We start from the raw sequence: 26,873 nt of genomic DNA on the forward strand, positions 1-26,873 counted from the left end.
TAGAGGATGAAACATACCCAGCTGCCTTATGTAGCTTCCTAAATCTCTGTTACCAGCCTTGCTTCTTTTCTAAATTGCAGATCCAAATTTCCATTTGCCAAAAGGACCTCATATGCTTCAAATTAAACTCAGTTCTCCCCACCTATGCACCACCCCCAACACCCACACATTTGTTCCTGCCTTCTTTAATTAATACTGGATTGTCTTGGCAAGGAGCTGTGGGGTTATCCTAGGCTCTTCCTTCTCCCCCCACCCATCCCAGACATCCAAATTTTTATCCTCCTTGGCTCTATCCCACTGCAGTTACTCTAATTCAAATAAATATCCATCCTTGCCTTGTGTGAATCCCCAGATTGATCTACCTACTTGCTACTTCTTCTCCCTATGATTCATTTTCCACAATGCCCCCTAGGGTGCTGTGTGTAAAACATGCTGCATCTAACATGTCTCCTTTTTTAAAAAGTTAAAAGAAAATAAACCTCAGACTCCTGAACAACCTAGCTCTGTGAGCACTGTGCTCGCTGGGACTGTTTGCTACTCACCCTGTACATGCCTACGTGGCAAAGCTTTGCTCATCCCCTCCCCACTCCCTTCAGTCACCAAAGACCTGTCTCAGAAGTTTCTTATGCTTTTCATGGTCCATAAGCCATGGAAGCAATTAATTATCTTTTCATTTATATTTCCAGAACACTTTATATTTCTATTAATATGTTTTTGCCCTGGATTCTGTTTTGCCTGATATTAATCATGCTGCATGACTTAAAAAAAAAAAAGCAGCCTTATTACAATATAATTCATATACCATAAAATTCAGTCTTCTAAAGTATTCAATTCAGTGGTTGTTAGAATATTCACACAGTCACACAACTAACACCATCATCTTAATTCCAGAACATTTTTATCATCCCCAAAAGAAACCCATTAGACGCCCCTTCCCATACCCTTCTCCTCAGCCCTGACAACTACTAATCTATTTTTTATTTTTTTTGGATTTACCCATTCTGAAATTTCATATGAATGGAATCATACAGTGTATGATTGACTTCTTCGCATAATGTCTTTTGCGTTTATCCGTGCTATAGCATGTATCAGTACTTCATTCCTTTTTATTGCTAAATAATAGCACAGCCATACTACATTTGTTTATCCACTCATAAGTTGATTGATGGTTGGGCTGTTTCTACACTTTGACTATATTAAGCAATGCTATTATAAACTTTCATGTATAAGTTTTTGTGTAGGCAAATGTTTTCATTTCTCTTGGAGATACGTTGGAGTGCAGTTGCCGATCTTATGATAATTCTGTTTAATGTTGTGGGGAACTTACAAACACTTCCAAAGTGGCTGCTCCATTTTACATTTTCAGCAGCAAAGTATGAGGGTTCTGTACCAATTTTTAGTGTCTACTTGAGTATTGTTTCCATTGTTTTATTTTCAAAGTTTTAAACATCACGTTGTTTTAGCTGTGTTCCTTATAAAGGAGATACAGTTAATTTTTAAATCAATTTGAATATCTTTGTCCTTTAGTAGGAGAAGCTAATAATCTGTTTATAGTTATTATGATTACTGATATATTGGAATTTATTTTGTGCCTTTTATATACCCTTGGACTGCAAGAAGATCCAACCAGTCCATTCTAAAGGAGATCAGTCCTGGGTGTTCTTTGGAAGGAATGATGCTAAAGCTGAAACTCCAGTACTTTGGCCACCTCATGCGAAGAGTTGACTCATTGGAAAAGACTCTGATGCTGGGATGGATTGGGGGCAGGAGGAGAAGGGGACGACAGAGGATGAGATGGCTAGATGGTATCACCGACTTGATGGACGTGAGTTTGAGTGAACTCTGGGAGTTGGTGATGGAGAGGGAGGCCTGGCGTGCTGCAATTCATGGGGTGGCAAAGAGTTGGACACGACTGAGCAACTGATCTGATCTGATCTGATATACCATATGCTTTATTGTTACCTCTTTTTTCCCCTTTTTTCCTGCCTTTCTAGCGAAGTGCCTGGCACATAGTAGCTTTCAATACGTATTATAGGGCTTCCCAGGTGGCTCAGTGGTAAAGAATCTGCCTGCCAATGCAGGAGACCTGATTTGATCCCTGGGTTGGGAAGATCCCCTGGAGAAGGAAATGGCAACTCACTCCAGTATTCTTGCCTGGGAAATCCCATGGACAGAGAAGCCTGGTGGGCTACAGTCCACGGGGTCATAAAAGAGTTGCACCTGACTTAGCAACTAAACAGCAGCTGCAAGTATTATGAGCTATCATTCCTGGATAGGAGCCAGGTATCTATAGATTTATTTTTTCATCAAGTATTCGTTAATTGCCTGATATTCATGTTTATAGTTTCACTCAGTGGCTATCATAGTGCCTAACATATGGAAGAAGCTCAGTAAATACTTTCTGCATTGACTGTGCAAAGGGCGAGATGCTTGTCAGAAGCTGGGTGAAGTAGTGGAGAGTGCACACGCTTAGGGGCAGTTCACTTGGGTTGAATGTGGCTATGTCAAGTTCCAACTATTTGATCTTGGGCTATGACTTTACATCTTTGAGCCTTTGTTTCCTTATCTGTGAAATGGGGATTAGTATCTGTCATACAGAGTTACTTGGGGGGATGTAAGATAATTATGTAAACAACAATCAGAATTGTTAACACAGGAAATCTGCTTTGTACATGTGAGCTATTGTTTTTTTAATGATTGCTTAACAAAGAGCTCTCCCAGCCAAGTACATCAGTGTGAAATCATCAGCCATATCTGCCCAGTGAATAAACATAGTAAAAACAAAACAAAACAAAACAAAACTCTGGCCCCTTTGCTATGTGTCTGACATAAATAATTATGACCCTAGTAGAAGAGGAGACATTTTTCTTCTCATGGTAGAACCGAGGAAACGGACCAGAGATGTAGTTGTATTTCCTTTTAATGATGCAGAAATAGATTTTAAGAGAGCTGTTTTTTGTTCTAATATTCTTCTAAACTTTTACATGAAACATTTTTGTTCATCATGTTGCTCCCCAGTATTTCAGAGGAAGAATAAAGAAGCTTCACAAACAGGTGAGATAACTGCCTAAAACCAGACGAGCAAGTGAACATTTTTTCCTACATTTTAACAGATTGTGCGTGACTTTTTTTCTGGTTTTCACCCAAATTTGTATGTCCTAAGGTTTTAGAAATTCACCTGCAGACTCGTAGAAGGAAGAAGGCTAAATCAAATCTGGGTTTATGCCTGATGTTGTGCGTTCCTGGTGGTCATGGATGGTCAGTGAGTTTTAAGTATTGGTGGTTGACCTGTAGTCATTTTGATGTTGTCTTTGTAAATAATGAATGCTGAAGAACAATGGGTCCAGATACCTGTCTGTAAGATCTAGGAGTGCATTATTTGGGGAAAGGAGAAAGAAAGCCACCTCCTGTCTTTTCAGACCTGTGCCCCCTCCTAGTTATGGTGCTGTCTTGTTTATTCCCATTTAATGAATGACTAGTTACAAATGGAACCAACTCGCAAATGATTCGTGCCTAATGGGCAATCATGTTTCAGAACTGTTCCTCATTGTATAATAACCACGTATTAACAGAAGAATTAAACCTTAGGGTTTATGGATTAGATTGAGGAGAATTATTTTACTGTATTCTTGATTGTCTTCTGAGCCCACCTGGTCAGTGACTTTGACGTTAGTGACTGGCTGTAGGAGTGGGTGCAGCTTTCCTGGAGGTCTGCATGCAGGACCTGGCCAGCAAAGCCCACGGCTCGCAATACTACTCTTTGTGGACCCAGCTTACTTACACCAAATGGTCAAGACACATTTATGTTTTTCTTTATTTGTTTATTCATTTGTATTTACCTTTTAGATGTAGAGGGGTCTCCTAAGATAATGCAAAACATTAAAAAAAATACTTCTCCACAATTGTCCCAATAAATAAAGCAATCCAAAACTTTCTTTTTTAAATTAGTTTTTGCAGTGGGTAGTAATGCCCAAAATGTGTGCATATATGTGCTCAGTCATGTCTGAGTCTTTTGCAACCTGATGTCCATGGAATTTTCCAGACAGGAATACCGGTGTGAGTTGCCATGCCCTCCTCCAGGGGATCTTTCTGACCCAGGAATCAAGCCTGTGTCTCCTATGTCTCTTGCATTGGCAGGTGGATTCTTTACCATTGCGCCACCTGGGAAGCAATGCCCAAGATACATACTTCAAAAAGTATAAAAATGTAAAAACAATATACAGTATAAATTGAGTCTTTCTCACAGCTAGTCTCATAAAATTCGTTCAGTTAATTGTTTTATGCCTTGTCACTGTTTTTATCTGTTCACAGCAGTGTATTTTCTTATGCTTTTCATCTATCATCTATCCTTTGTCCTGTTCCTTTCCCACTTTTTCTTTCTAGTTTTTTTGTGTAGATCTTGTGCTGGTTCTCTTTATTGGTTCCTTGTTTTAGTATTCATCTTAGAATAAATTGTATGCTTTTTGTGTTTGTGTTAGTCACTCAGTCATGTCCAACTCTTTAAGACCCTGTGGACTATAACCTGCCAGACCCCTCTGTCCGTGGAACTCTCCAGGCAAGAATACTAGAGTGGGTTGCTATTCCCTTCGCCAGGGGATCTTCCCAGCCCAGGGACTGAACCCGGGTCTCCTGTATTGCGGCAGATTCTTTACCATCTGAGTCACCAGGGAAGTCTAGACCAACTATTTGCAAGATAATTATGCGAGGAGAAGACCAGGGCAGGTTCTAGACCAGGGAGAGTCAGAGAAGCGCTCCTTATGACAGAGAGTGAGGGCAGGGAGAGAGGAGAAGGAGAGAGAGAGGCTTTAGACTGCTCATGATTTCCTCTCTCCCTCTCCCTCGCCCATTTCTAGTGGTGCACCTGCTGGAATGGCTTGCCTTTGCCTCCTTCCATGTTCCCGGTGTATCTAGGGTCCAAGGTCACCCCTGTGCTGTCCTACACACACTTTTCCATTGTTCTAAACAAGTGTCGGTGGGACTTCCTCACCAACTTGCTCATAGGAGCCAGTGCTTCTTATTTTGGAGAATGACACTGTGAGGCCCGCAGCCACAGGCCCGCCCTCTACATTGTAGGCTACACCACCTTACCTGTACCCTGCATTTGGTTGTCCTGGGCATCAGGCAGCTCTGTCTCATTTACTGAAATTCAAGGTGACAGAAATCTAGTTTTTCCCCCTCAAAATCAAGATTATATTTCTGAGATTCCCCCTTCCTTCCTATTTTGAAACAGTTTCCCAGAAAAGGCAGGAACAGAGATATTTTCATTCTGCCATCTGAAAACCAGAAGACCTCCTTAAACTCAGTGTTGTTTTGAAAAGTGTTTGCTAATTTAAAAGACTAAAGTCTCATCTATGCTGCCCTGTAGGCCAAGTGTCTCCTTTGCCAAGAAGCCACCATATCATTAATTTAAAAATTACATTTGAAAGAATGTTGCTTTTTAGAGAGGACTATAGCCTATTTTTTATTTGTTTAATGCTTATCTCAAAGTACTTATTTGGTCCTTACACTTATGCAAATCAGAGAAGAAGGAACATGCTTTACATTTTTATAGATGGAGAAATAGATAACCATTAAAACCAGAACTAGAGACCTGTTCTCCCTACTATTCTTCTCTGATGACAGCATTTCTAACATGCCAGGTGAAGCTTTTCCAGTGAGCACTGTAAGCTTTGAGCATCTCACATCCAGAAGATATTTTATTCCCGTACCATAATAAGGCCTGAGCTTCCCTTGCGACTCAGCTGGTAAAGAATCCACCCACAATGCAGGAGACCTGGGTTCGATTCCTACAGGGTTGGGAAGATCCCCTGGAGAAGGGAAAGGCTACCCACTCCAGTAACAGTTGGACAGAAATTTCTCCTGCCCTTTTCTTCCCTTCCTATTTTAGTTGGAAATATTTTTCTTAAAGTGTCAAGATAATTATTTCGTCTGTAGACACAATAAATGTACTGCTGCCAAGCCATGTCTCCATCTTTTGCTTGAGTAGTTGGCATGACCCTGGATATGTATGTTTTCTATTTCCTTCCCATAGCAACACCAAAGCAATGGTATTCAGCATTACCTTTGGCCTTGGCAATACCAAGATACCTAAGACACAGTTCCTATCTTTGAACCTTCAAGGAGCCCATGGCCCAGTGAAGGGAGACACATTGACATGTGAAAGGAAATTGCCAGCGTCTCTAGTGCCATGATAAAATTGCGAACAAAGTACTATTGGGGCAGTTAGCTCTGGCAAAGGGAGAAGAAAATCTGTGCAGAGAAGTTAGCACCTGAGTGTGTTTTAGAGGATTGGTGGGAATTTTCCAGGTGGTGAAGGCCATCACATCCAGCCTGCATAGCATGGACAAACACACAGAGATATAAAGAAAAGATATGTAACAAAGTGTCACAAATGTAGCGGGGGTAAAGGGTAGGATTTGTAGAATTGATTGGAGGATGAGATGGAGAACTTGACTCCATAGCCAAGAGCCTTTCTTTAGGAGAGGCATCTATGTGAATAAGGGAATGATGCCGTGTAGTCTGAGAGGTGAGACTTCCAGTCAGTGTATCAGGCTTGGCTGTCAGTAAAGTGTGCTCACTGCCGTGGGATAGAATGTGGCTGGTGACAGAGCTGATGATGCCTCCTGGCTGCAGGTTGTTTGAGGTTCTAGCAGAACTTCAAGCTGGACAGGGAACTAGAGGCACCAGAACTTGAACCAGGCATCCTGATCTGGCCCAAGCTGAAGCAGTTATTCCTACTGTGAAAATACTTTAACTCATCTGAAGTCTCAGAAGTAAAACTGGATCAGAAAGAATGTGTCTTGTAGACTTGTTCCCTGTGGCCCCTCTAGTCAGTACATTCTTTCCTCAGTGATTCTCAGAACAGCATTTTAAGAGTATTCACAGTCCCAGGGGAAAAGTGACCACCTCAGCCTTAGAAAGTAAAAAACATCCTCCTTATGGAATCTCTTGTTGGTTGTTGTTGTTCCGTCGCTAAGTCATGTCTGACTTTTTGCCACCCGGTGGACTGCAGCAAGCTGGGTTCTTCCGTCCTTCACTATCTTGGAATTTGCTCAAATTCTCGTCCGTTGAGTTGGTGATGCTATCTAGACATCTCATCCTCTGCCGCCCCCTTCTCCTTTTGCCTTCAGTCTTTCCCAGCATCAAGGTCTTTTCCAGTGATGATATAATAAATTAGAGAGGTGGTAATTTATTTTATAAAATGACTTGTTATTTTATAACATTGATTATGGATTTCCACTAAATAATAAAGTCCTTTTGTATCCTTAAAGCATAGCTCGATTTTTCCAAAATTAGAGATGCCATTTTTCAGAAGCATAGCTGTTACATAAAATGAGGCTTGCTTATAAATGTGTGATTAATATCATGTATTTTTAATTAGCCTCATTCTTCTTTTAGCTAATTCAAGGCAGCAAAAAAAAAGAAAACATGAAATCAATATTTTCTCCTTTCACTGTTGGGAACCACACAGACAATGATTTTTGCGGCATTTAGTGATAATTTAAATGCCTGAGTCAATGATAAATATTACCAATATTTTTATTTATATCCTTTACCCTGATACTGTTCAGTTATTATAATGAATTCAGTTATTTGGGAACAAATTTGTGATTCAGTAAGAGTCTTTTAAAAGGAAACCAATTTCTGAGCTCGTTGTAAGTATGACTTAGTAGCTTTCATATTAGGTTGTGGTTAAAGTTTATCTTGGTTTTACAACACTCATAGACAATATGCATTCACCCTTTAAGCACTGCATGTGTGTGCCTGCTAAGTCACTTCAGTCATGTCTGACTCTTTGTGACCCTATGGTCTGTAGCCCACCAGGCTCCTCTGTCCATGGGATTCTCCAGGCAATACTGGAATGGGTTGTCATGCCCTCCTCCAGGGGATCTTCCCAACCCAGGGATCAAACCAGAGTCTCTTACGTCTCCTGCGTTGGCAGGCAGGTTCTTCTACCACTAGTGCCGCCTGGGAAGCATTTCAGCAGATAATTAGCTGTCATATCCAGTCAGACCTGAACAGTTCAGCTTCAGGAGCTGTTGTTGGCCCGTGTGGATCTCAGGTGTGGGAAGCTCTTCATATCACCTGAGTGAAAGGTGAATGGCGCTCAGCTCCGTTTCTCTTTCCTTTGTGTGTCAATTCCAGTCCTAAGTACAGTGCCATTTTCATGGATCCAGCCTACTGAAATGAACTGGGTCTACAGAAGAAAGAGCCTTCTCAGTAGAGGACACAACTTCCATCTATGTGGGGCAGGGCGTTTCAACATCCTGGTTGTTAAAGAACAGGGCTATTCAGACGTCAGTGAGCACAAAATCTCTTGTTGGCAAGAGACTCGAAAATTCCAATTCAGTAGGTCTGAGGTGGAGACCATGCATTCTTACAACATTCTAGAGCTACCCAAGGTGTGGTTCCCAGACCAGCAGTTTAGGCCCCACCTGGGAATTTGCTAGAAATGCAGAATTTCAGGCCCCACCCTAGACCTACTGAATCAGAATCTACATTTTAACAGGACTCCTTGGGCAATTTATCCTCCATTACAGTTGGGAAAACACTGCTCCAGACCACTGTTCCCCAAAGGACCAAGGTTAGGTATCACTAAGGAAGCCTGAAATGAGTTTAGATGGTACAAAGGTGAACATTTTATTTTAATAATCATTAAGTTGATTTTTATTATCACCATCCATTGATGGCAAGTGATATTGACTTCCATTTATGGTAATAATTTAACTGAAAGTTAGTTCAGGTGGTGTGTGGATGTGGTTAAAAACTATGAAAGTCATAGGTTTACAAGTGATGTAAGTTAACATGATGCTTAAGAGCATGGACTCTGGAGCCTGACACCTCAGATTTGAAGGCAGCTCTTCCAGTAATTCACTGTTACTTTAAGCAGGTTTCTTAACCTCTCTGGGCCTGTTTCCTCATCTGAAAGATAGCAGTAATAGTAGTATCGATCTGATTAGGATACTGTGGGGCTTAAATGGGTTTATATATGAAAAGTGCTAAGGATAGGGCCTGGCACATAGCAAGGGCTGTGTCAGGACTAACTTATCTTACTATAATCTAGAACAGCAATGTTCAAGAATTTATTTTATCCTACACTTTTTATTTCCCCCTGCCCTATCCCCTGCTTCCTTTCCTACTCAGATCAACATGCCCCACTATCCCCAAAAGGCTAAATATTCTAGGAATTTTGTACTATTGAGGGTGAGAGCACCAACTTCCGCTTGCCCAATAGGGGGGCAGTCTTCACTGAGCAAGGTGGAGGATGGGGCATGAGAGCTTACAGGTGGCAAGGCCCAGGAGAGGAGGACTCTGCCCAGAGAATTCGCTCTGAAACAATGAGGAAGTGACAACAGAAAGTGACCACTTGTAAATCATTTTCACCATTACCTGGAGAGATTTTTTTTAAGTTCTTTATTATTTTACTTATAGCTTTGGCAGTTTTACCACATATTTTTAGAGAACCTCTTTGTGTGTGCCTTATATGCTCATGTACTCTAGGGTTGTGATTTCCTGGCCACAAAGCACCTTTGATAAATAAATGACTGATTGATAGAGTGTCAGGACCCTGCTGAAACCTTGATGTGAGAAATGAATGGCCTCACAGGGTTCTCCCACCTGCATTAGTTCAGAGGTGAGAAATCTCTCTTCTCTTTTCCCGACTTCATAACTAAAGAAACAAGGGATTCAGTTGGACAGTGTCAAAACATAAAAAGTTATGAGTGGCCAGAGAACTTTATTTTCAGATTCCTATTCAAATATATTTTTAGAACCAGCAAAAGACACTTTTGTCAAATAGTAGCAGTAATCCTTGCTTATATGTTAAAAAATAGGCACATTTTCTATTTATGAACAGCTGTGTTCTGACAAACTATTCTTGGAGAGAAATGTGATTATGACAAGAGCAACTGGTGTGTAAAATTGTCAACCATGAGTTATTTCTCTCTGAAATAATATTTATAATATAATTATATATATAAATTTATATAATATAATATATTTAAATATATTATATATAATATACATATATATTATAAATAAATATATTTAAATATATAAAATATATTTATAAGTATAATATAATAATATTTATTTATATGTAATAACATACATAGTTAACTTTTTAATATAAAAACATAGGCAAGCTCAGTCCATCTCTCTCTCTGAATGAGAACAGACAGATTGATCAAGTAGGGAATGAAGGGGAGAGGGGAGGAAGGGAAGACGAGAAAGTTCATCACCTGTACTAAGTAAGCATCAATTCTTCTGCCCCAGCCCCACCCCTCACCGGCTCCCTGTAAAGCAGTTGGCTTCTGGCATCTTATGGGTCCTTGGATGACCTGCAGACATGTTCTGTTGACCCACTGGTTTTCAAAAATGCTTTCATTTGGTTTTACTTCAAAATTGGGATTCACATGAAAATCTGGATATGGGGACTTTGGGGGGGAAAATGGGAAGATCTGGTCAATACTGGACTTGCATAACCACTGCATATCAATCAGGCAGAGTTGAGGGAGCGCTCCTGCTTCAGGCCCAGGTCTTCTCTCCTGTTGGCCTGGCTTCTCCACACCTTACCTTCCACTGTTTCCTCACCTCTGAGTCCATGGTCACAGTGGTCGGTTCTCTGCCTGCAAGCGGTGCTAGGAACAGGAATTCGTGGCTTCTGGCTGAGGGAGGCAGGACTCACAATAGAAGAAATTCCTCAGGCTTAGGAAGAGTGTTCAAAAGATGGTGGACGGCCACACGCCAGATGTCCCACCTCGACCCAAGGAAGGAGACACTTGCAGAATAGTGTCTTGAAGCCCCTCTGTGGTTCCAGCCTTTTCTTATTCTCTTCCAAACATGTAAAGTCTCCCAGCTGCTTGCATTCTTCTACTTCTGTTATCTCTGCTGATGTGCTACTTCTTCAACAGGAACCGATTCTTACACCATCTTTCTACTTGTTGAAAAATGCAATAGTTTCTACTAAGTGTTTATTAATTGTCCCCCTTCCTTTGGGTTTGAATTGATGATGACATTCCTTAGCACTCCACACCTCTCTTGGGGCATTTATTCTCCTCCACCTTTTATTATAGCTATTTGTGGCAGTGAAGGAGGGGGTGTGATAAGATAAAGGCAGCTTCAGTTAAGTGTCTGCTTTCTGTCAGGACCTGTATTATGTTTTTCTGTGTTAATTGTGATAACAAACTAAGAATTAAGCATGGTAACTATTTTACAAATAAAGTGAGACAGGTGAACTATGGGGTTGGCCAAAAAGTCCATTTGGGTTTTTCATAACATCCTATGGGAAAAACCAAATGAACATTTTGGCCAAGTCAGTAACTTGACTGAAGCCACACGACTGGAAAAAGCAGTGGCAGAAGCAGAACCCAGGCCTGATTGTCAGACCAGCACTGTCCCGCACAGCTAGAGTCTCATGTATTAACAGTGCTATTCATTTGCCACCCTCTCCTCTAATGGTGTTTGACTATCTTACCTACATCTTGATGCTGTTTTTCAGGATTATTTCATGAGTTGGGAGAAAATATGAAAGCCTTCGAGAATCTGGCTTTTTTTATCCTAATCACTTTTAATACACTACAGAGCAGAATGACATTTTTTAATGTATTGGGAGAGCACAAAGCATCAAAGAGCTCATGGGTACAGCCTGTGACTTCCTGGAGCTCTGCATTCTTAACTGTCAGATTTTAACAAATTATTCTCTAGGTAATTGCTTAATGATTATATCTGTCAAGAAAAAGCCTTCAGCACCATCAAGTGCTAAATGTAAAAATATGCTTTCATGTTAGAGCTTGAAAAATCATTCCTTTGATTTCAGCGGGACAGAAGCCCAGGGACACCTGGTCACTCTCAGATTTGTAAGGATAAACCTAGATGGAAAGTAAAGAATGCTAAGTTTAGGGGGGGAACACTTGGAAGAGTTATACTTTCCTGTAGAAGGTCCTTTTCACCCGAGGGTCTCGGAAATACTTCAAGATCTTTGCAAGATGGAAGCAGAGAAGTAATATGATCTGAAATATACGAAGTTAATAAATGCAGTTTTGAATCAGAAAGGACAGGGCTTTTATGAAGCTCTGATACTCTTTCTGAAACTTAGTAGAAACTACATTACCTCTCTGAGACAAAATTTGGTTCTTTATGGAAATGTCAATGTCTACCACAGAATCGTTGAAAGGATTAAATAAAACAGCATACCTAAGTACCTAACACAGTCCTGAGTACATATAGGGGATTCAAAAAGTTACACCAAAAAAGGGTCAGTCCTCATTATTCATGGATTCCACAGTTCGGTAAGCTTGTCCTTCCTGCTTCATCATACCCAGGTTCCCAGCTGAAGTTGAACAAGGCAGCACTCTGCCTTCTGGTTACAACTTTCACCCTGTAAACAAGTGTCCTGTTCACATTCTACTTATCACCATGTTTTTCAAAATGTTGTGCTTACTGTTGGTGATTTCGTTTCAGTGGCCGCCCCCCGCCAAGTGTAGTGAAATGATGCTTAGTGCCCCTGAATGCAGGAAGGCTATGACGGGCCTTATGGAGAAAAACACCAAGAGCGTTCCAGGTGGTGGTAGTGAAAAATAATCTGCCTGCCAGTACAGGACACACATGGGCATGAGTTTGATCCCTGGGTTGGGAAGATCCCCTGGAGGAGGAAATGGCAACCCACTCCAGTATTTTTGCCTGGGAAATTCCATGGGCAGAGGAGGCTGACAGGCTACAGTCCATGGCTGCAAAGAGTCAGACATGACTGAGCAACTGAACACACACAAACACACACACACACACACACACACACACGCACACACACACACACAGGCAGGAGTTACAAAACAGTCTGTATGAAATAAGGTATCTTTAGTGAGAAACACAAATATATAAAACTAAGTTATATGTTGTCAGCTGATAAGCTGACAAAAGTCTTGTGACCAGAGGCTCTCATAAGCCTAATCCTGTATCTTTTCTAGGAGTGGTGGTTCAGGTATTTGCTAACTCAGTCTTCATGGCAACTATACCATGAATAATGAAAATCAGCTCTAAACTTATGGTTATGGGAGGGGGGTAAGGGAGGAGGGGTAAATAGGAAGGTTGGGATTGATGTATACACACTACTATTAATATATATAAAATAGATAACTGATAAGGATCATGTTGCAAACAGTAAAGGCTGTTGGTAAATCAAAAATAAAAGCTAGAATACTATAAATGAATTGGGATTTTACATTGAAGAAACAGAGGCACAGGCCTTGTTCTAGTCTTCCAGTCACTAGGACAGAAAAACAAAATTACCCTTGCTTACGTCTGAGGTTTATTTCTGTTTCTAGATTTTAAAACATTCACATACATGTGCATGCAAACACATTCTACAGAGCAATGCCATATTTATCTGGAGATCAGACATCCTACAATATTAACTCTTTGAAACATAACCATATTTGCAGAATCATACCCCCAAAGCCCTCCATGCAGCAAATACCAGATATAAAGCCTTTGGGGAGAAGTGTCAGGCTCCCACCCAGATGATTGTATAGAACCAAAAACAGAAGAACAGCAAGAAAAGTAAGAATGACAACAGAGAAGGAAGCAGGAAAATAGCTAATGCCCATGTAAGCCTGGCTGGAGGCTGGCACCCTGAGTAACCATTGAGCCTGCAACATTCAGAAAAGGTTGAATTTCATTCCATTTACTCTGCTTAGGAAAATGGGAGTATGTGCAGAATATTTTTAAATTGCATGCAAAATGATAGATGTTTAATGCTTAAAGAGGTAGAATCTGTTACTTGAAATTGTTGTTATGGAATGAAGTGTTGCTATTTATGTATTAACATGTTCTATTATATTGAGACATAAATAGCTAAATTTTTATCAGTTTTGTTACCTAATTCTCTCTAAAATCTGGCTATTTCTTTCAGTCTCCAGCAGTAGACACAATGCCTGCCTCACAGTGGGTATTCTGTATTTATTGAAAGAAGAATGAATGAATAGCAAGTGAATCAAACTACCCATAAAATCCATATGTCTGTATGACGTGTGCATGAATAAAGGCATCCAAGTTTAAAACTCTCCCTTTTCTCCTTTCCAGAGCAGAGACCATTCTCTTGGGACCATTCATAAGCAAGAGACACCCACGCCGTGACATATGCCAGTGCCACCACCTCCGCCTCCTCCTCCTCTGCCTCCACCTCCCCCACCACTGGGGGCTCCTCCCCCACCCCCACCGTCTGCACCGCCGGTAAGACCTGTTTGGGTTTTTTTCTGTCTGTTTTACTGGAATATGCTGGAACAGGTTTTAAATATTCAAAATCAGCCATCACCTGGCTCCTCTAGGGCAGGTAGCATCTTAGGGAGCTAGCTCTATGGTGCCAGGGTCTAACTCCAAACCAGTCTGGCCACGTATTTCCCTCCCAGTTCTTTGGCAGCCCCCACCCTCTACCCTAGCGTCCTCTACAGATGTCTACATGATTTTTAATTCATGCTGCTCAATATAGGCTTCCCAAGTCTCCCTAATCAACTCTTCCATCTCACGGGAAACCTCAGTTGGGAGGCTGCAATGAGTCAAGGAGGCATGCTCACATCAAGTTCCAGGTTGATGTTATCTGGATGTTGATAACAGTAGCTTGGGCTTCAGCCGCCCGGTTCTGGGACCAAGTAAGAGGAGTGGCATATGTAATGCCACAGCAAAACGTGCTAAGTCATTTCAGTTGTGTCTAACTCTTTGCAACCCCATGGACTTTGCCCACCAGGCTCCTCTGTCCATGGGATTCTCCAGGCAAGGATACTGGAGTGGGTTGCCATGCCCTTCTCCAGAGGATCTTCCTGAACCAGGAATCGAACCCTTGTCTCTTATGTCTCCTGCATAGGTAGGCAGGTTCTTTACCACTAGTGCCACCAACATGTCTAAATGAAATCTCACCAACTGCACAAGACTGAATTAGTCTGTTTCAGTGTGTGTTGCTGATACTCTCTTGGTTTAATAGTTTGCTTTGAGTTTAGAAGGAGAGGCACTGCTGCTGCTGCTGCTGCTGCTAAGTCGCTTCAGTCGTGTCTGACTCTGTGCGACCCCATAGACGGCAGCCCACCAAGCTCTGCCATCCCTGGGATTCTCCAGGCAAGAACACTGGAGTGAGTTGCCATTTCCTTCTCCAATGCAGGAAAGTGAAAAGTGAAAGTGCAGTCGCTCAGTCGTGTCCGACTCTTCGCAACCCCATGGACTGCAGCCTACCAGGCTCCTCCATCCATGGGATTTTCCAGGCAAGGGTACTGGACTGGGTTGCCGTTGGCTTCTCCGAGGAGCAGCACAGAAAGTGGTTATTTTGCTTTAGAACAGGCTGTCTCGCCCTTGGCACCATGGACGCTGGGGCCAGGCCATTTTGCGGGGGGCTGTCCTGTGCGCTGCAGGCTGTTTAGCAGAATCCCTGGCCTCTACCTACTAGTCGCACCCCCAGTTATGACCATCGAAAATGTCCCTAAACGTTGCCAAATGTTCCCTTGAGGGCAAAATCTTCTCGCTTTCCTTGATTTTAGCAGAATGTTTGTGCTTAATGCTCATAGCAAGCCCTTCCTCAGAAGAAACCGCAGGGCACTTCTCATGCCTTCATCCTCCAACTCAGAGCCAGGTCTGGTACAAGAACCGCCGCTCCTGTTTTCAGTGGAAGATGAAAGATATGGATGCCATGGCGATAAGGTGTGCAGAGGCAGGGCTGCCCAGGGGTGATGTGAGCCAAGTCAGCAAAAGCCAGGAATAGAGCCTCGCCTGCCATTCTCTTCCCCCAACCCAGAGTGCACTCCTCCCCTCAGATCCACAGATGACGTGGCCATGGGAGTATAGGTTATGAAGGGAAGGCCTGAGTCCCTGCTGCACAGATACTGGCCATGGTGAGAACAAGGGTGTGCCTGAGGTCACAGGTCGCCCCATGCTGTTGGCATGGCACACTGACCATATCTGAAGCGCAGGGGCATAGACCTGCCTGAAACTTGGCCCTTGCCCCTGAAGACAGCGGAAAGAAAGCACATACATACTGTGAGTTGTATCTGAAAGCTCTCTGACCAATATATAGAAAGAGTAAGAATGAGTACTGAAGTCCCCCTGCTGAATTTGACACAAGGAAAGCATGGAATGGACAGTTTATAAGTGAAAGAAACATACATAAAACTATAATATGGGTCTTACACAGACCTGCTAGACCTGAAGAAGCACAATTTAAAGTAACTTCAAATACCACAATATACCCATAGACTTAGCTAGAGTAAATAAACTTACCGAAACCTATATTGTTGGGGATTTGGGAAAACAAGCCCCTTTAAACAGGGCTGCAAAGTGAAAGTGTTAGTCGCTCAGTTGCCTCCGACTCTTTGCAGCCCTATGGACTGTAGCCCTCCAGGCTTCACTGTCTGTGGGATTTCCCAGGCAAGAATACTGGACTGAGTTGCCATTTCCTTCTCCAGGGGATCTTCCCGACTCAGGGATCGAACCCATGTCTCCTGTGTCTTCTGCACTGTGGGCAGATTCTGTGCTAGTGACATACAAATACTTGGGACTCAGATGTTAAGTGAGTCTTTCTGGAGTGTTCTGACAAAAAAACAACAAACCTGAATGTGCCCCTTTTTCCCCTGGCAATCAAGTAGTTTTATTTTTGAGACTGACTCAGAATTTACCTAAAGGAACCAAAAAAGAATTTATACAGAGGATGTGCACAGCAAAGAGATTTATTCTAGTGAAAAATTAAATCATAAATGGTTTGTGAGAACTAAATGAACTACATTGTCAAGCTGTTAATTAAAAATTACATTATGCCATATTGTTAATTAAAAATTACATTTGTAACTGCTGATTATAGAAAGTAGATATGGAATGATGAATTAAAAACAATGCATATGTTGTGCACCATGAAATCAGCTATATATGTAGTAAAGAGAAAAGATCAGAAGAGAATTTTGAATGCTAATAGTAAAATTTTTAATTTCATTAGGGAATTCTTTTTCTTTTAAGATGCTTAAATTGTCATAAACAAAATAATTCTACATTTGGATAATTTTTTGCACTCCCTCTCTCATTTCTCGGAGAAGGCAATGGCACCCCACTCCAGTACTCTTGCCTGGAAAATCCCATGGACAGAGGAGCCTGGTAAGCTGCAGTCCATGGAGTCGAGAAGAGTCGGACACGACTGAGCGACTTCACTTTCACTTTTCACTTTCATGCATTGGAGAAGGAAATGGCAACCCACTCCAGTGTTCTTGCCTGGAGAACCCCAGGGACGGGGAAGCCTGGTGGGCTGCCATCTATGGGGTCGCACAGAGTTGGACACTTACTGAAGCGACTTAGCAGCTCTCATTTCTAAATTGTTTTTATTATGCCTCTTATGAAGGAACTAATCAATTTAGGAGGAAAGTAGCCAAGTAAACTTAAATATTTTTAAAACACATCTTTTTACAATCTGGGAAAAATATTTACCATGGGAAAAATATTAGGCAAAGAATTAACAGTGTTAGCATATAAAGAGCTCTTATGGATCAATATGGAAAGATGAGTAGAAAAATGAGCCCAGGATATGACCGGGTAGGATAAATACAAATGTTTCAACCTCACTACAATTGAATAGACACAAGTCAAAATAATAAGAAACCATTTCATGTATCAGTTTGGTGATGGCACTTTTTAAATGTTGCCTGAGTGTTAGGAATCAGGCACTTCTTACTTTTTTTTAGTGGTTTATTTATTTACTGCCTCCCTTCCCACTTATTCACCCCCATCACACACAGGCTGGAAGATTTGATTTAAGAAGCCTGTGACATGATGGATGGACTTTAGGTTCTTTTGGTTCTAATGCTTGTTTTCCAGGTAAGACACAAAGGCACTTATATATCAGGTGCTTATTACTCTTAATAGGAGCAAAAATTGGTATAATTCCCTAAAACACAATTTGTTAATATGGATCAAATCCCTTTAAAAAGTGGTTGGACTCGATGACCTAGTTTTCACTTCAACTAATTTCCTTTAAGTAACTTATCATAGTATACAGAAGTATTTATCTATAGCATATTAATGAAAGCATTACTTATGATAGCAGCCAAAAAAAGAAGAAACAATCTAAATATTTAAAACCAGAAGGTTCAATAAAAAAAATGATTATGTAATCCACAAAACAGTATTCTAGGTAGCCATTGAAAATCATCAAATTTATTTTGTGACTTCCAATATAATGATTGACTCAGGCAATGATCATGCATAAAACCAAAAACCACATAGTGGCAGGTTTGGGGAAATGGAATAAATGGAGGATTCCAAGTATAACTCACTGATTACTTCTAATTACAAAGAGGAAAATGTACCTTTGATATGGATCAAACTTAGTATCACCTGTCATTATTACAAGCCTTTTGCTGTGATGCATAAAGAAATTCATAGCATCACCCTGCAGTAACCTGCCAAAAACGAGTGTTCTTTGAGCAGGCATCTAGACATGTCCAGAATGTGGGACCTTCTACAATAGAGGCTGCCACCTAGAGCAGAGCCCACGGTCAAGTTTTAGTACAGCCCTCGAGCTAAGAATGGTGTTTGCATTTTCAAGTGGTTGGAAAAAAATCAAAAGAAAAATAATGTTTTGTGACACATGAAAAATAGATGAAATTCAAATTTCAGTCAATAAAATTTTATTGGACCACAGGCATGCTTATTCAGTTACACATTGTCTCTGGCTGTTTCTATGCTACAGTGATGGAGTACCAATTAAACAATTTGTTATTCCCCTTAAAAAGATTTCCCTTTTCCCTAGTTGACCTGTGTTTTTAAAATTATATTCAGTTATTATTATTATATTTTGAATTCCATCAATAAAAATTTTGTGGAAATGAGTGGAGTTTTTTGTTTTAATACTTACAGAATAGGCTTCCCAGGCGGCACAGTGGTAAAGAATCTGCCTGCCAAGCAGGAGATGCAGGAGACACAGGTTCAATCCCTGGGTTGGGAAGATCCCCTAGAGAAGGGAATGGCAACCCACTCCAGTATTCTTGCCTGGAGAATTCCCTGGACCGATAAGCCTGGGAGGCTACAGTCAATGGGGCTGCAGAGTCAGATACAAGTTAGCGACTAAGCAGGGTTAGGAAATGGAGTTAAACTCTTTGTAGGCAGTGTTCAGGACTTTGAAACATCTATGCTCATGGACCAGCATGGCAGATTGTATTATATGTCATCTTTGCAAGGAGGAGGCATTTTGTGTGATATGTATGATCAGGCTTCACCTTAGCTCTGGAAGATCCAAGGATTAGACCAAGGCTAAACATTTAATTTTTTCTCTCCCAACCCCTCGTCTTTCCCCTTCACCTCTTCCCCTGGATGTGCATCTATTGGAAATGAGAAAAGGGCCGATGGGGCTTTCTGAAGTTCTGGAGCAGGCTCTAACTAAAAACTAGCCTTCATCATCTGTTTTCCCATCTTTTCTTGCCCTTACTTCCCTATCTTTCGAGCTCCATTCCTTTGTCTCATCCCATTGAAATCCAGTTGTTGTTGTTTAGTTGCTAAATCATGTCCGACTCTTTGCAAACCCACGGACTGCAGCATGCCAGGCTTCCTTGTCCTTCACTATCTTCTGGAGTTTGCTTAAACTCATGTGCATTGAGTCGTGATGCCATCCAACCATCTCATCCTCTGTTGTCCCCTTCTCCTCCTGCCCTCATTCTTTCCCAGCATCAGAACCTTTTCCAATGAGTCGACTCTTTGCATCAGGTGGCCCAAGTATTGAAGCTTCAGCTTCAGCATCAGTCCTTCCAGTGAATATTCAGGATTGATTTCCTTTACAATTGACTGGTTTGATCTCCTTGCTGTTCAAAGGACTCTCAGGAGTTTTCTCCAACGCCACAATTCGAAAGCATCCATTCTTCGGTGCTCAGCCTTCTTTATGGTCCAGTTCTCACATCTGTGGGCTTCCCTTGTGGCTCAGCTGGTAAAGAATCCGCCTGCAATGTGGGAGATCTGGGTTTGATCCCTGGGTTGGGAAGATCCCCTGGAGAAGGGAAAGGCTACCCACTCCAGTATTCTGGCCTGGAGAATTCCATGGACTGTATAGTCCATGGAGTCGCAAAGAGTTGGACAGAACTAAGCGACTTTCACTTCACTTTACTTCACTTCGCACATCCATACATGACAACTGGAAAAACCATAGCTTTGAGTAGACGGACCTTTGTTGGCAAAGTGATATCTCTGCTTTTTAACATGCTGTCTAGGTTTATCATAGCTTTTCTTCCAAGGAGCAAGCATCTTTTAATTTCATGGCTGCAGTCACTGTCCGCAGTGATTCTGAAGCCCACGAAAATAAGTTTGTCACTGTTTCCACTTTTTCCCCATCTATTTGCCATGAAGTGATGGGACCAGATGCTAATCCAGTAACAATATCAAAATTGCCCACTTGGTACCTTGGTCTACTTACAATGGAATTATTATTGTATTGGTTACGGGATGTTACTTTTTAAAAGATCTAAAGAAAATACAATGGATTTGATTTTTGAAATGCAGCAGGGTTTTTAGTGAGTTTTGTATTCAAATCTACTCTGTTCCTTTGGTAGTGTCCAAGAGGTAAGAATGAACTCCTTGAGGGGCCTGTGATTTCTCTCTTTTTTTTTTGTCACAGTCGTATAACATTGTCTACAAGAGAGAAAGGGACTATACCTGTCTCTGACCAGCTGATAAATTCTTTGGCATGGGGTTGCCCAGGCAAAGCCTGCAGTGGGGTCATGGCCACAGCAGGTGTGTTTATTTTAAAAGAAACTCCGCACATTTTTGTAGCATTATTTTCAATGTTGCTGTTCCAACTTAAACAGTCCAAGGAAGAAACAGTAATCCTAGGGGAGATCTGTGTCTTCTTATTTAAAATCAAAAGGGAAACTAGCTTGATAATCATTTATTTTCTATGAAAACTAAAATTCTAGAAAGATACCATGGTGCCAGGTACTCCTCTGCCTGCCTTCCATGCTGCTACTGCTACTGCTGCTAAGTCGCTTCGGTCGTGTCCGACTCTGTGCGACCCCATAGATGGCAGCCCACCAGGCTCCCCCGTCCCTGGGATTCTCCAGGCAAGAACACTGGAGTGGGTTGCCATTTCCTTCTCCAATGCAGGAAAGTGAAAAGTGAAAGTGAAGTCGCTCAGTAGTGTCCAACTCTTCTCGACCCCATGGACTGCAGCCTACCAGGCTCCTCTGTCCATGGGATTTTCCAGGCAAGAGTACTGGAGTGGAGTGCCATTGCCTTCTCCTTGCCTTCCATGGGTAACATTTAATACACTGCTGGAGGGAAATTTTATACAATGAGAAGCATATTGTGGCCCCTCACTGTTTATCCCCTCGTTACTCTGTACCAGAGTCTATATTTGCATTCAGGAGATTCAGTGAGATAATTTTCCTCTGTGTAGTGCAAGGATTGCATGATTCATGGGTGCAGTAGACTTCCCAGTGTCAGAAAATACCAGCTGAGGCTAACATTGGGAGGTTTTCCTACCGTCCCTAGGATGCAGGAGCTCATGTAGTATAAAAAACATGTCAATCTGTGAAAGGAAACGTGGAAAATGGAGTGGTATCTGAAGCCTCAAGGGAGGCTCTTTTGGAGTTTTGCTTGCTGTGGTTTAAGAAAAAGGCAGAGGTCGGGGGCCCTAGGTGGAAACAGGCTCAATAGAATTGTATACCCTGTATTCTGGAAAAGGTAATTTGCATGTTGACTGGTACATTTAGAATAATGAGAGGCTTAAAAATCTTAAATACTGTCATTCAGATTCTCCTGACACTCTGGCACTTTGATTAGTGTCACTAATGAGGGATTGAGGATGTTGGTTTACCCAGGGTGGACAGTCGCCACTGGGACTAGGAAAAGGCTTGTGCATGAGGCCAAACTATTAGGATGGTATTCAGTTAATATTCAGTCCCTGCTTAACAGTTTGCAAAAGTGCACGTTTGTCTTCAAGTTATTTTAAGGACATGATTCTCTGTTTCTCCTCTGTCTGTTTGCACCCTTAAGCAGTAACACAGCTTCAGTGAAAAACGGAGGCAGTCTGCAGCAGATTTACTTGGTCGGCGAGAGAGGTGTGGCAGGACCCGTCACTCATACTTCCAAAGGGCCATTCAGGACAGTATTTAAATATGTTTCTTTTTCACAACTGTCAGGTGGGAGGGGTGGCAAGAAAAAAAAGGAGAAGCCTGCAGTGGGGTTCTAGAGGCAGTGATTGTCCATGCAGAACGCCTTGGCGAGAAAAGCCTGCGAGGGCTCTTTAAAGGCCTTTATTAAATTTCACAGGTACCCAGGAGCCTCAGCCACTCTCACACAGCATCTGAGCCAGGATATATGGCAAGAAGCAGACATGCGCTGTTAGGTCAGAGGGCAGCCCTCGAAACCCTCTGCCATCTCAGTAGCAGCAATCACTAGCCTACAAATCGGAGCTTCATTTCACACCAGAATCTGCTGGCTCTTTGCCTTTGAAATCTTTTACAATTGCAGTGTAACTATTCCTAGAAAAACTGCTGGTGACTCACTCCCCCTACCCAGGGGTGTCTTTTCATATATGCATTGTTGAATGGAGGAGAGCCACCATGGTTTGGTGTACCTGAGCTCTTGGGGGCCATGTACCCCTTTCCCCAAACTGCTCTTTCCTTTCTTGCCATAAAAGGGAAAAAACGACCAATTCCAAGTTGTTGCTGGCAATCGGATATCCAGCCCTGACCTGGTTGAGAAAGCTGTAAGCCAGTTGCAAGGGGTGTTGGGACCTCCCAGCAAATGGCCAAGCACTCACTTAACGTGGATTATCTAAGTTGGGGGGCTTCCTAGGTGGCGCAGTGGTAAAGAATCTGCCTGCCAATGCTGGAGATGCAAGAGATGCAGGTTCGATCCCTGGGTGGGGGATCCCTTGGACAAGCAATTGGCAACCCACTCCAATGTTCTCACCTGGAGAATTCCATGGACAGAGGAGCCTGGTGGGCTACAGTCCATGGGGTTGCAAAGTGTTTGACACGACTGAGCACACACGTGCACACATGTTTAGAGCAATCCAGTGAGATGGGATGATAGCACCCTTTTACAGATGGGAAAACTGAGGCACCGAGAGACCTGCAAGGTGCCCAGTGTCATATAGCCAGTAAGGGGCAGAGGCTGGATTCTTCCCCAGGTCTCTGAATGCCTTGCTGCTCTGTGCTCTGCTGCTTCCAAATGTGTGTACAGGTGGAATAAGCAGCACTGATGACTATAGCATCCAACACTTATGTGGTGTTTACTGTATGCTTTGTGTTGTTCTAAGGTGCTTAGCACAGAATTGAGTTAATCCTCACAGTAACACTTTGAGGCAGGTACTGTTGTTATTCTCAGAGTTAACTAAGGCATGGAGGGGAAGTGACTTAGCCTGGATCACACAGCCAGTCACTGGCAGAGCCGTGGTTTGCACACCAGCAAAATGGTGCCAGAATCCCTGCTCTGAGCCATGAAGCCAGCTGCCTGTGATGTAGACCTTCTCAGGGGTGCCACCACCTCTTGAATCTAAGAGCCAGGAAGTCCATGGTCTCCCATTCTCACACCTAAGACAGAGCTCTCGCGTTTCTCCCTGTATGCTCAAGCCTTCTCCCTAAGATTGCTTTTATTTTTTTTCTTGCCTTTTGTTTTCTTTATGGTTCCATCATTTCCCCTCACTTGCTTATTGGTTTTTTCTCCTTTTAAATAGAAAAAGCATGTTGCAAGGTACCTTCTGAGTAAAACCCATGGTTTAAAAGCAGAGAATCAACTTTAAAGAGGCAGGTGTAATGCAAGGGAACTCAGTTTGGTCTTGTCATTAGTTTACAGCTAGGCTCTTTATGGGCTCAGGAAACTGGGGTCTCTGGGAATGCTGCTAGGCACACGGTGGACATACTGAGTTCAGTGACCCAAGACTGTCCTTAACCTTGACCAAGCTGTCATGCAAATTTACTGAGCTTTTGCTGCACAGAATTACTCAGTGTCTGCTTCTAAAGAGTTTAAAGTCTGAATCTGGAGATGACTAGGCTTTTAGGGCTTCCTTGGTGACTCAGTGGTAAAGAATCTGCCTGCAGTGCAGGAGACATGGGTTCGATCCCTGGGTAGGGAAGATCCCCTGGAGACGGGAACGGCTACCCACTCCAGTATTCTTGCCTGGGAAATCCCATGGAGAGAGGAACCTGGTGGGCTACAGTCTAAGGTGTCTCAAAGAGTTGGACTTGACTTAGCAACTAAACAACAATAACATGTCAGAGAAGTACTGAAAGTACAGTGGATTATTCCCAGACCAAAACTTTGTCCCTTGCCTTGCTTCTTCACTGTGTATTTCCCGCATATGAGGTCCTTAACATCTCATCTTTAAAGAGCCCTTGTGCCCTCTGCATCAGTCACCATTTTCCTAAGCTTACTTCTCTGAGCATCGGGCACTGGATGGGTCTTGCTAATGCTTTGGGTTCTCTCCTGAACAGAAGAATCAAGGGATGAATGGAGCCAGTGAGTGACTCTGAGACAGGGAGTCTGTGCCAAGGTCAGTTCAAGGCACATAGTAGGCACTCAATATCTAGCATAACTTCCTGAACTAGTGAGTTGCGTGAAGATGTTGTAATTCACAAAGCAAACTCACTGTGAACTAACCGACCAATACTTGACACCTTCCACCTGTGTAAGCCTTCAAAGCCGGACGCATTCTATGCTGTGTCCTGTCAGAACACCATCAACACATTCACATGTTACCAAGGATATTTTGTAAAGCAAACTCAGTTAGATCAGAAGTAACACATTCAGGCAGAGAAGGCAATGGCAGCCCATTCCAGTACTCTTGCCTGGAAAATCCCACGGACGGAGGAGCCTGGTAGGCTGCAGTCCATGGGGTCGCTAAGAGTCGGATACAACTGAGCGATTTCACTTTCACTTTTCACTTTCATGCGTTGGAGAAGGAAATGGCAACCCACTCCAGTGTTCTTGCCTGGAGAATCCCAGGGACGGGGGAGCCTGGTGGGCTGCCGTCTATGGGGTTGCACAGAGGCGGACACGACTGAAGCGACTTAGCAGCAGCAGCAGCAGCAACACGTTCAGGGCTAGCACAAGTTAACACCTGGGTTTTATTTCTAAAGTCATAAAATGTCCTTTGGCACAATCCGCCCCATTCTAATTTGTTATTGTTTCTAAAAGAATAGACTTTGGACCTTGGCTTTACATAAAGACTTTTAAAAAACCCAGGGAAAGCAACACAGTGTACCCAATCTTGGACATGGTAATAATAGATTCCTGTTTGAATAAGGTCTTTTCCCAGTGCAGGAGTGTGAATGTGTTTTCAAGCTGGTGAAAGCAGGACTCCACCTGTACCACAGACAGCATGTGAAACACAAAGGTGAAAAGCATGTCAGTTCCTGTGTCATCATCCGTTCAGCTTTCAGTGTGCCAGACTGTCAGTTTCAATAGGGATCACTCGATAATGCAGCGTGGTGTGTTCCTTAGAGCACAAAAACAAAGGCATGTGGGCTGTAGAGTCCTACAGCTTGGAAACGGAATCTGTGCTTCGTCATTTATTAGCTCTGTGGTGTCTAGCAAATTATCAAGCAACTCAGAACCTCAGTTTCCTCATCTGCAAATGGGATAATAACTGCTACTTCCTAGGCATCAGCCCCTAGAGTGGAAGCTCCAGAAAGGGAGGGATTTTTGTCTGTTTTGCTCAGTGTATCATCAACCCCTGAGCAATGCCTGCATGTAGTAGGCAGTCATCATGTACGTGTTGAATGTACAAATCTGGAGTTGTTGTGAGGTTCTAATGAGATAACAAGAGAAGCTGTTGTTTACCCAGTGCCTGCTTAGTAAACGACAGCTACTCTTATCTCAGGGACCAGGAAACAGCTGGGCAAGTGATCAAATCTGGGACAAAGTTGAGGGCAGAGGCTCCTGTGGTTAGTGCTACCGGAGGTCAGAGACCAGCGGTCAAGATCAAGGCTGGAAGCCTGAGCTTTTCAAAGTAAGGAGTCATGCCAGCAGTCTGAAAAAAGTCCCCAAATTGGAAGGCCAAGGTTACCGCTTCTAGGTTTCAGGGGTTCCAAGTCCACGGTGCCTGGTACCTACCCTTATAGCATGATCTGAAGAGCTAGCTGAGTGGTCTGCCTTCTCTCCTCTCATGGGCTCACACTGCATTGAGTGGCCTGAGTCCATAGGGTACCAGTGTGAGGCACCTGGACTTACCCACAGATTAGAGCAGTGAGCCCTCGGCTATGGGTTCACAGTTCTGATCACGGCATTCGTGGTGATCAGGTGTGTGTGGAGACCCGAGCGGTGGAGGGTGTGTCCTATAGGAGCCACTCCAGTGAAATAGATGGCAGCCTGATTCAAATATTTTAAACATTTAGAGGAGGCTCTGTTTTCTCAGCTGCTGTTTGGTTTGTCATTTTATTAGCAGCTTTCGTAGTAGCAGGCCAAGAGGCTGCCTAAGGGTAGGGCACACCTTTCCCTGGAAGGTTTAATGGTGATGTTTGTGCAGGAATTCTAGATGCCCTGGCTCTGAGCATCTATCTAAAGCAAACAAAGATGTTCTTTGGGCTTTGGGGCACCTCAGGGATGCTGAGATTCAAATGCTATGGCTTGGCCTCTCTCTTCATGGCCCAAACTTTCATTTAAAACTCTACTGAAATATTAATATGTCTCACTATGATTATATATTTTTTATTTTCCCTTTTATATCTTCTGATTTTTGCTTTATGTATCTTTGTTTTTTTATTGTTAAGGTGTCTAATGGTTTACAATGTCCATCTTCTTTGTGAATTGAGCCATTTATCATTAAAAATATTCATCTTTGTTTCACTTTTTAAAAATAAGTGAATTTAAAAAAACAACTCTGTTCTGGTTTATCTTCAAATCATATAAATCTTTCACCTTTATGA

General features: G+C 42.5%; 1 protein-coding gene across 2 annotated transcripts in view; it reads left to right on the forward strand.

Moving 5' to 3' along the window:
• WIPF3 (WAS/WASL interacting protein family member 3) overlaps positions 1 to 26,873 on the forward strand; it is an 82,855-nt gene that overhangs the window by 10,089 nt on the left and 45,893 nt on the right. For both annotated transcript variants that reach the window (XM_070369479.1, XM_070369478.1), the window contains exon 2: positions 14,080 to 14,229. In XM_070369479.1, the coding sequence (XP_070225580.1) occupies positions 14,137 to 14,229 (93 nt within the window). In that variant the 5' untranslated portion in view covers positions 14,080 to 14,136. The remainder of the gene's footprint in view (positions 1 to 14,079; positions 14,230 to 26,873) is intronic.

The sequence above is a fragment of the Bos mutus genome, chromosome 4 (assembly GCF_027580195.1).
Source record: "Bos mutus isolate GX-2022 chromosome 4, NWIPB_WYAK_1.1, whole genome shotgun sequence".
Lineage (NCBI taxonomy): Eukaryota > Metazoa > Chordata > Mammalia > Artiodactyla > Bovidae > Bos > Bos mutus.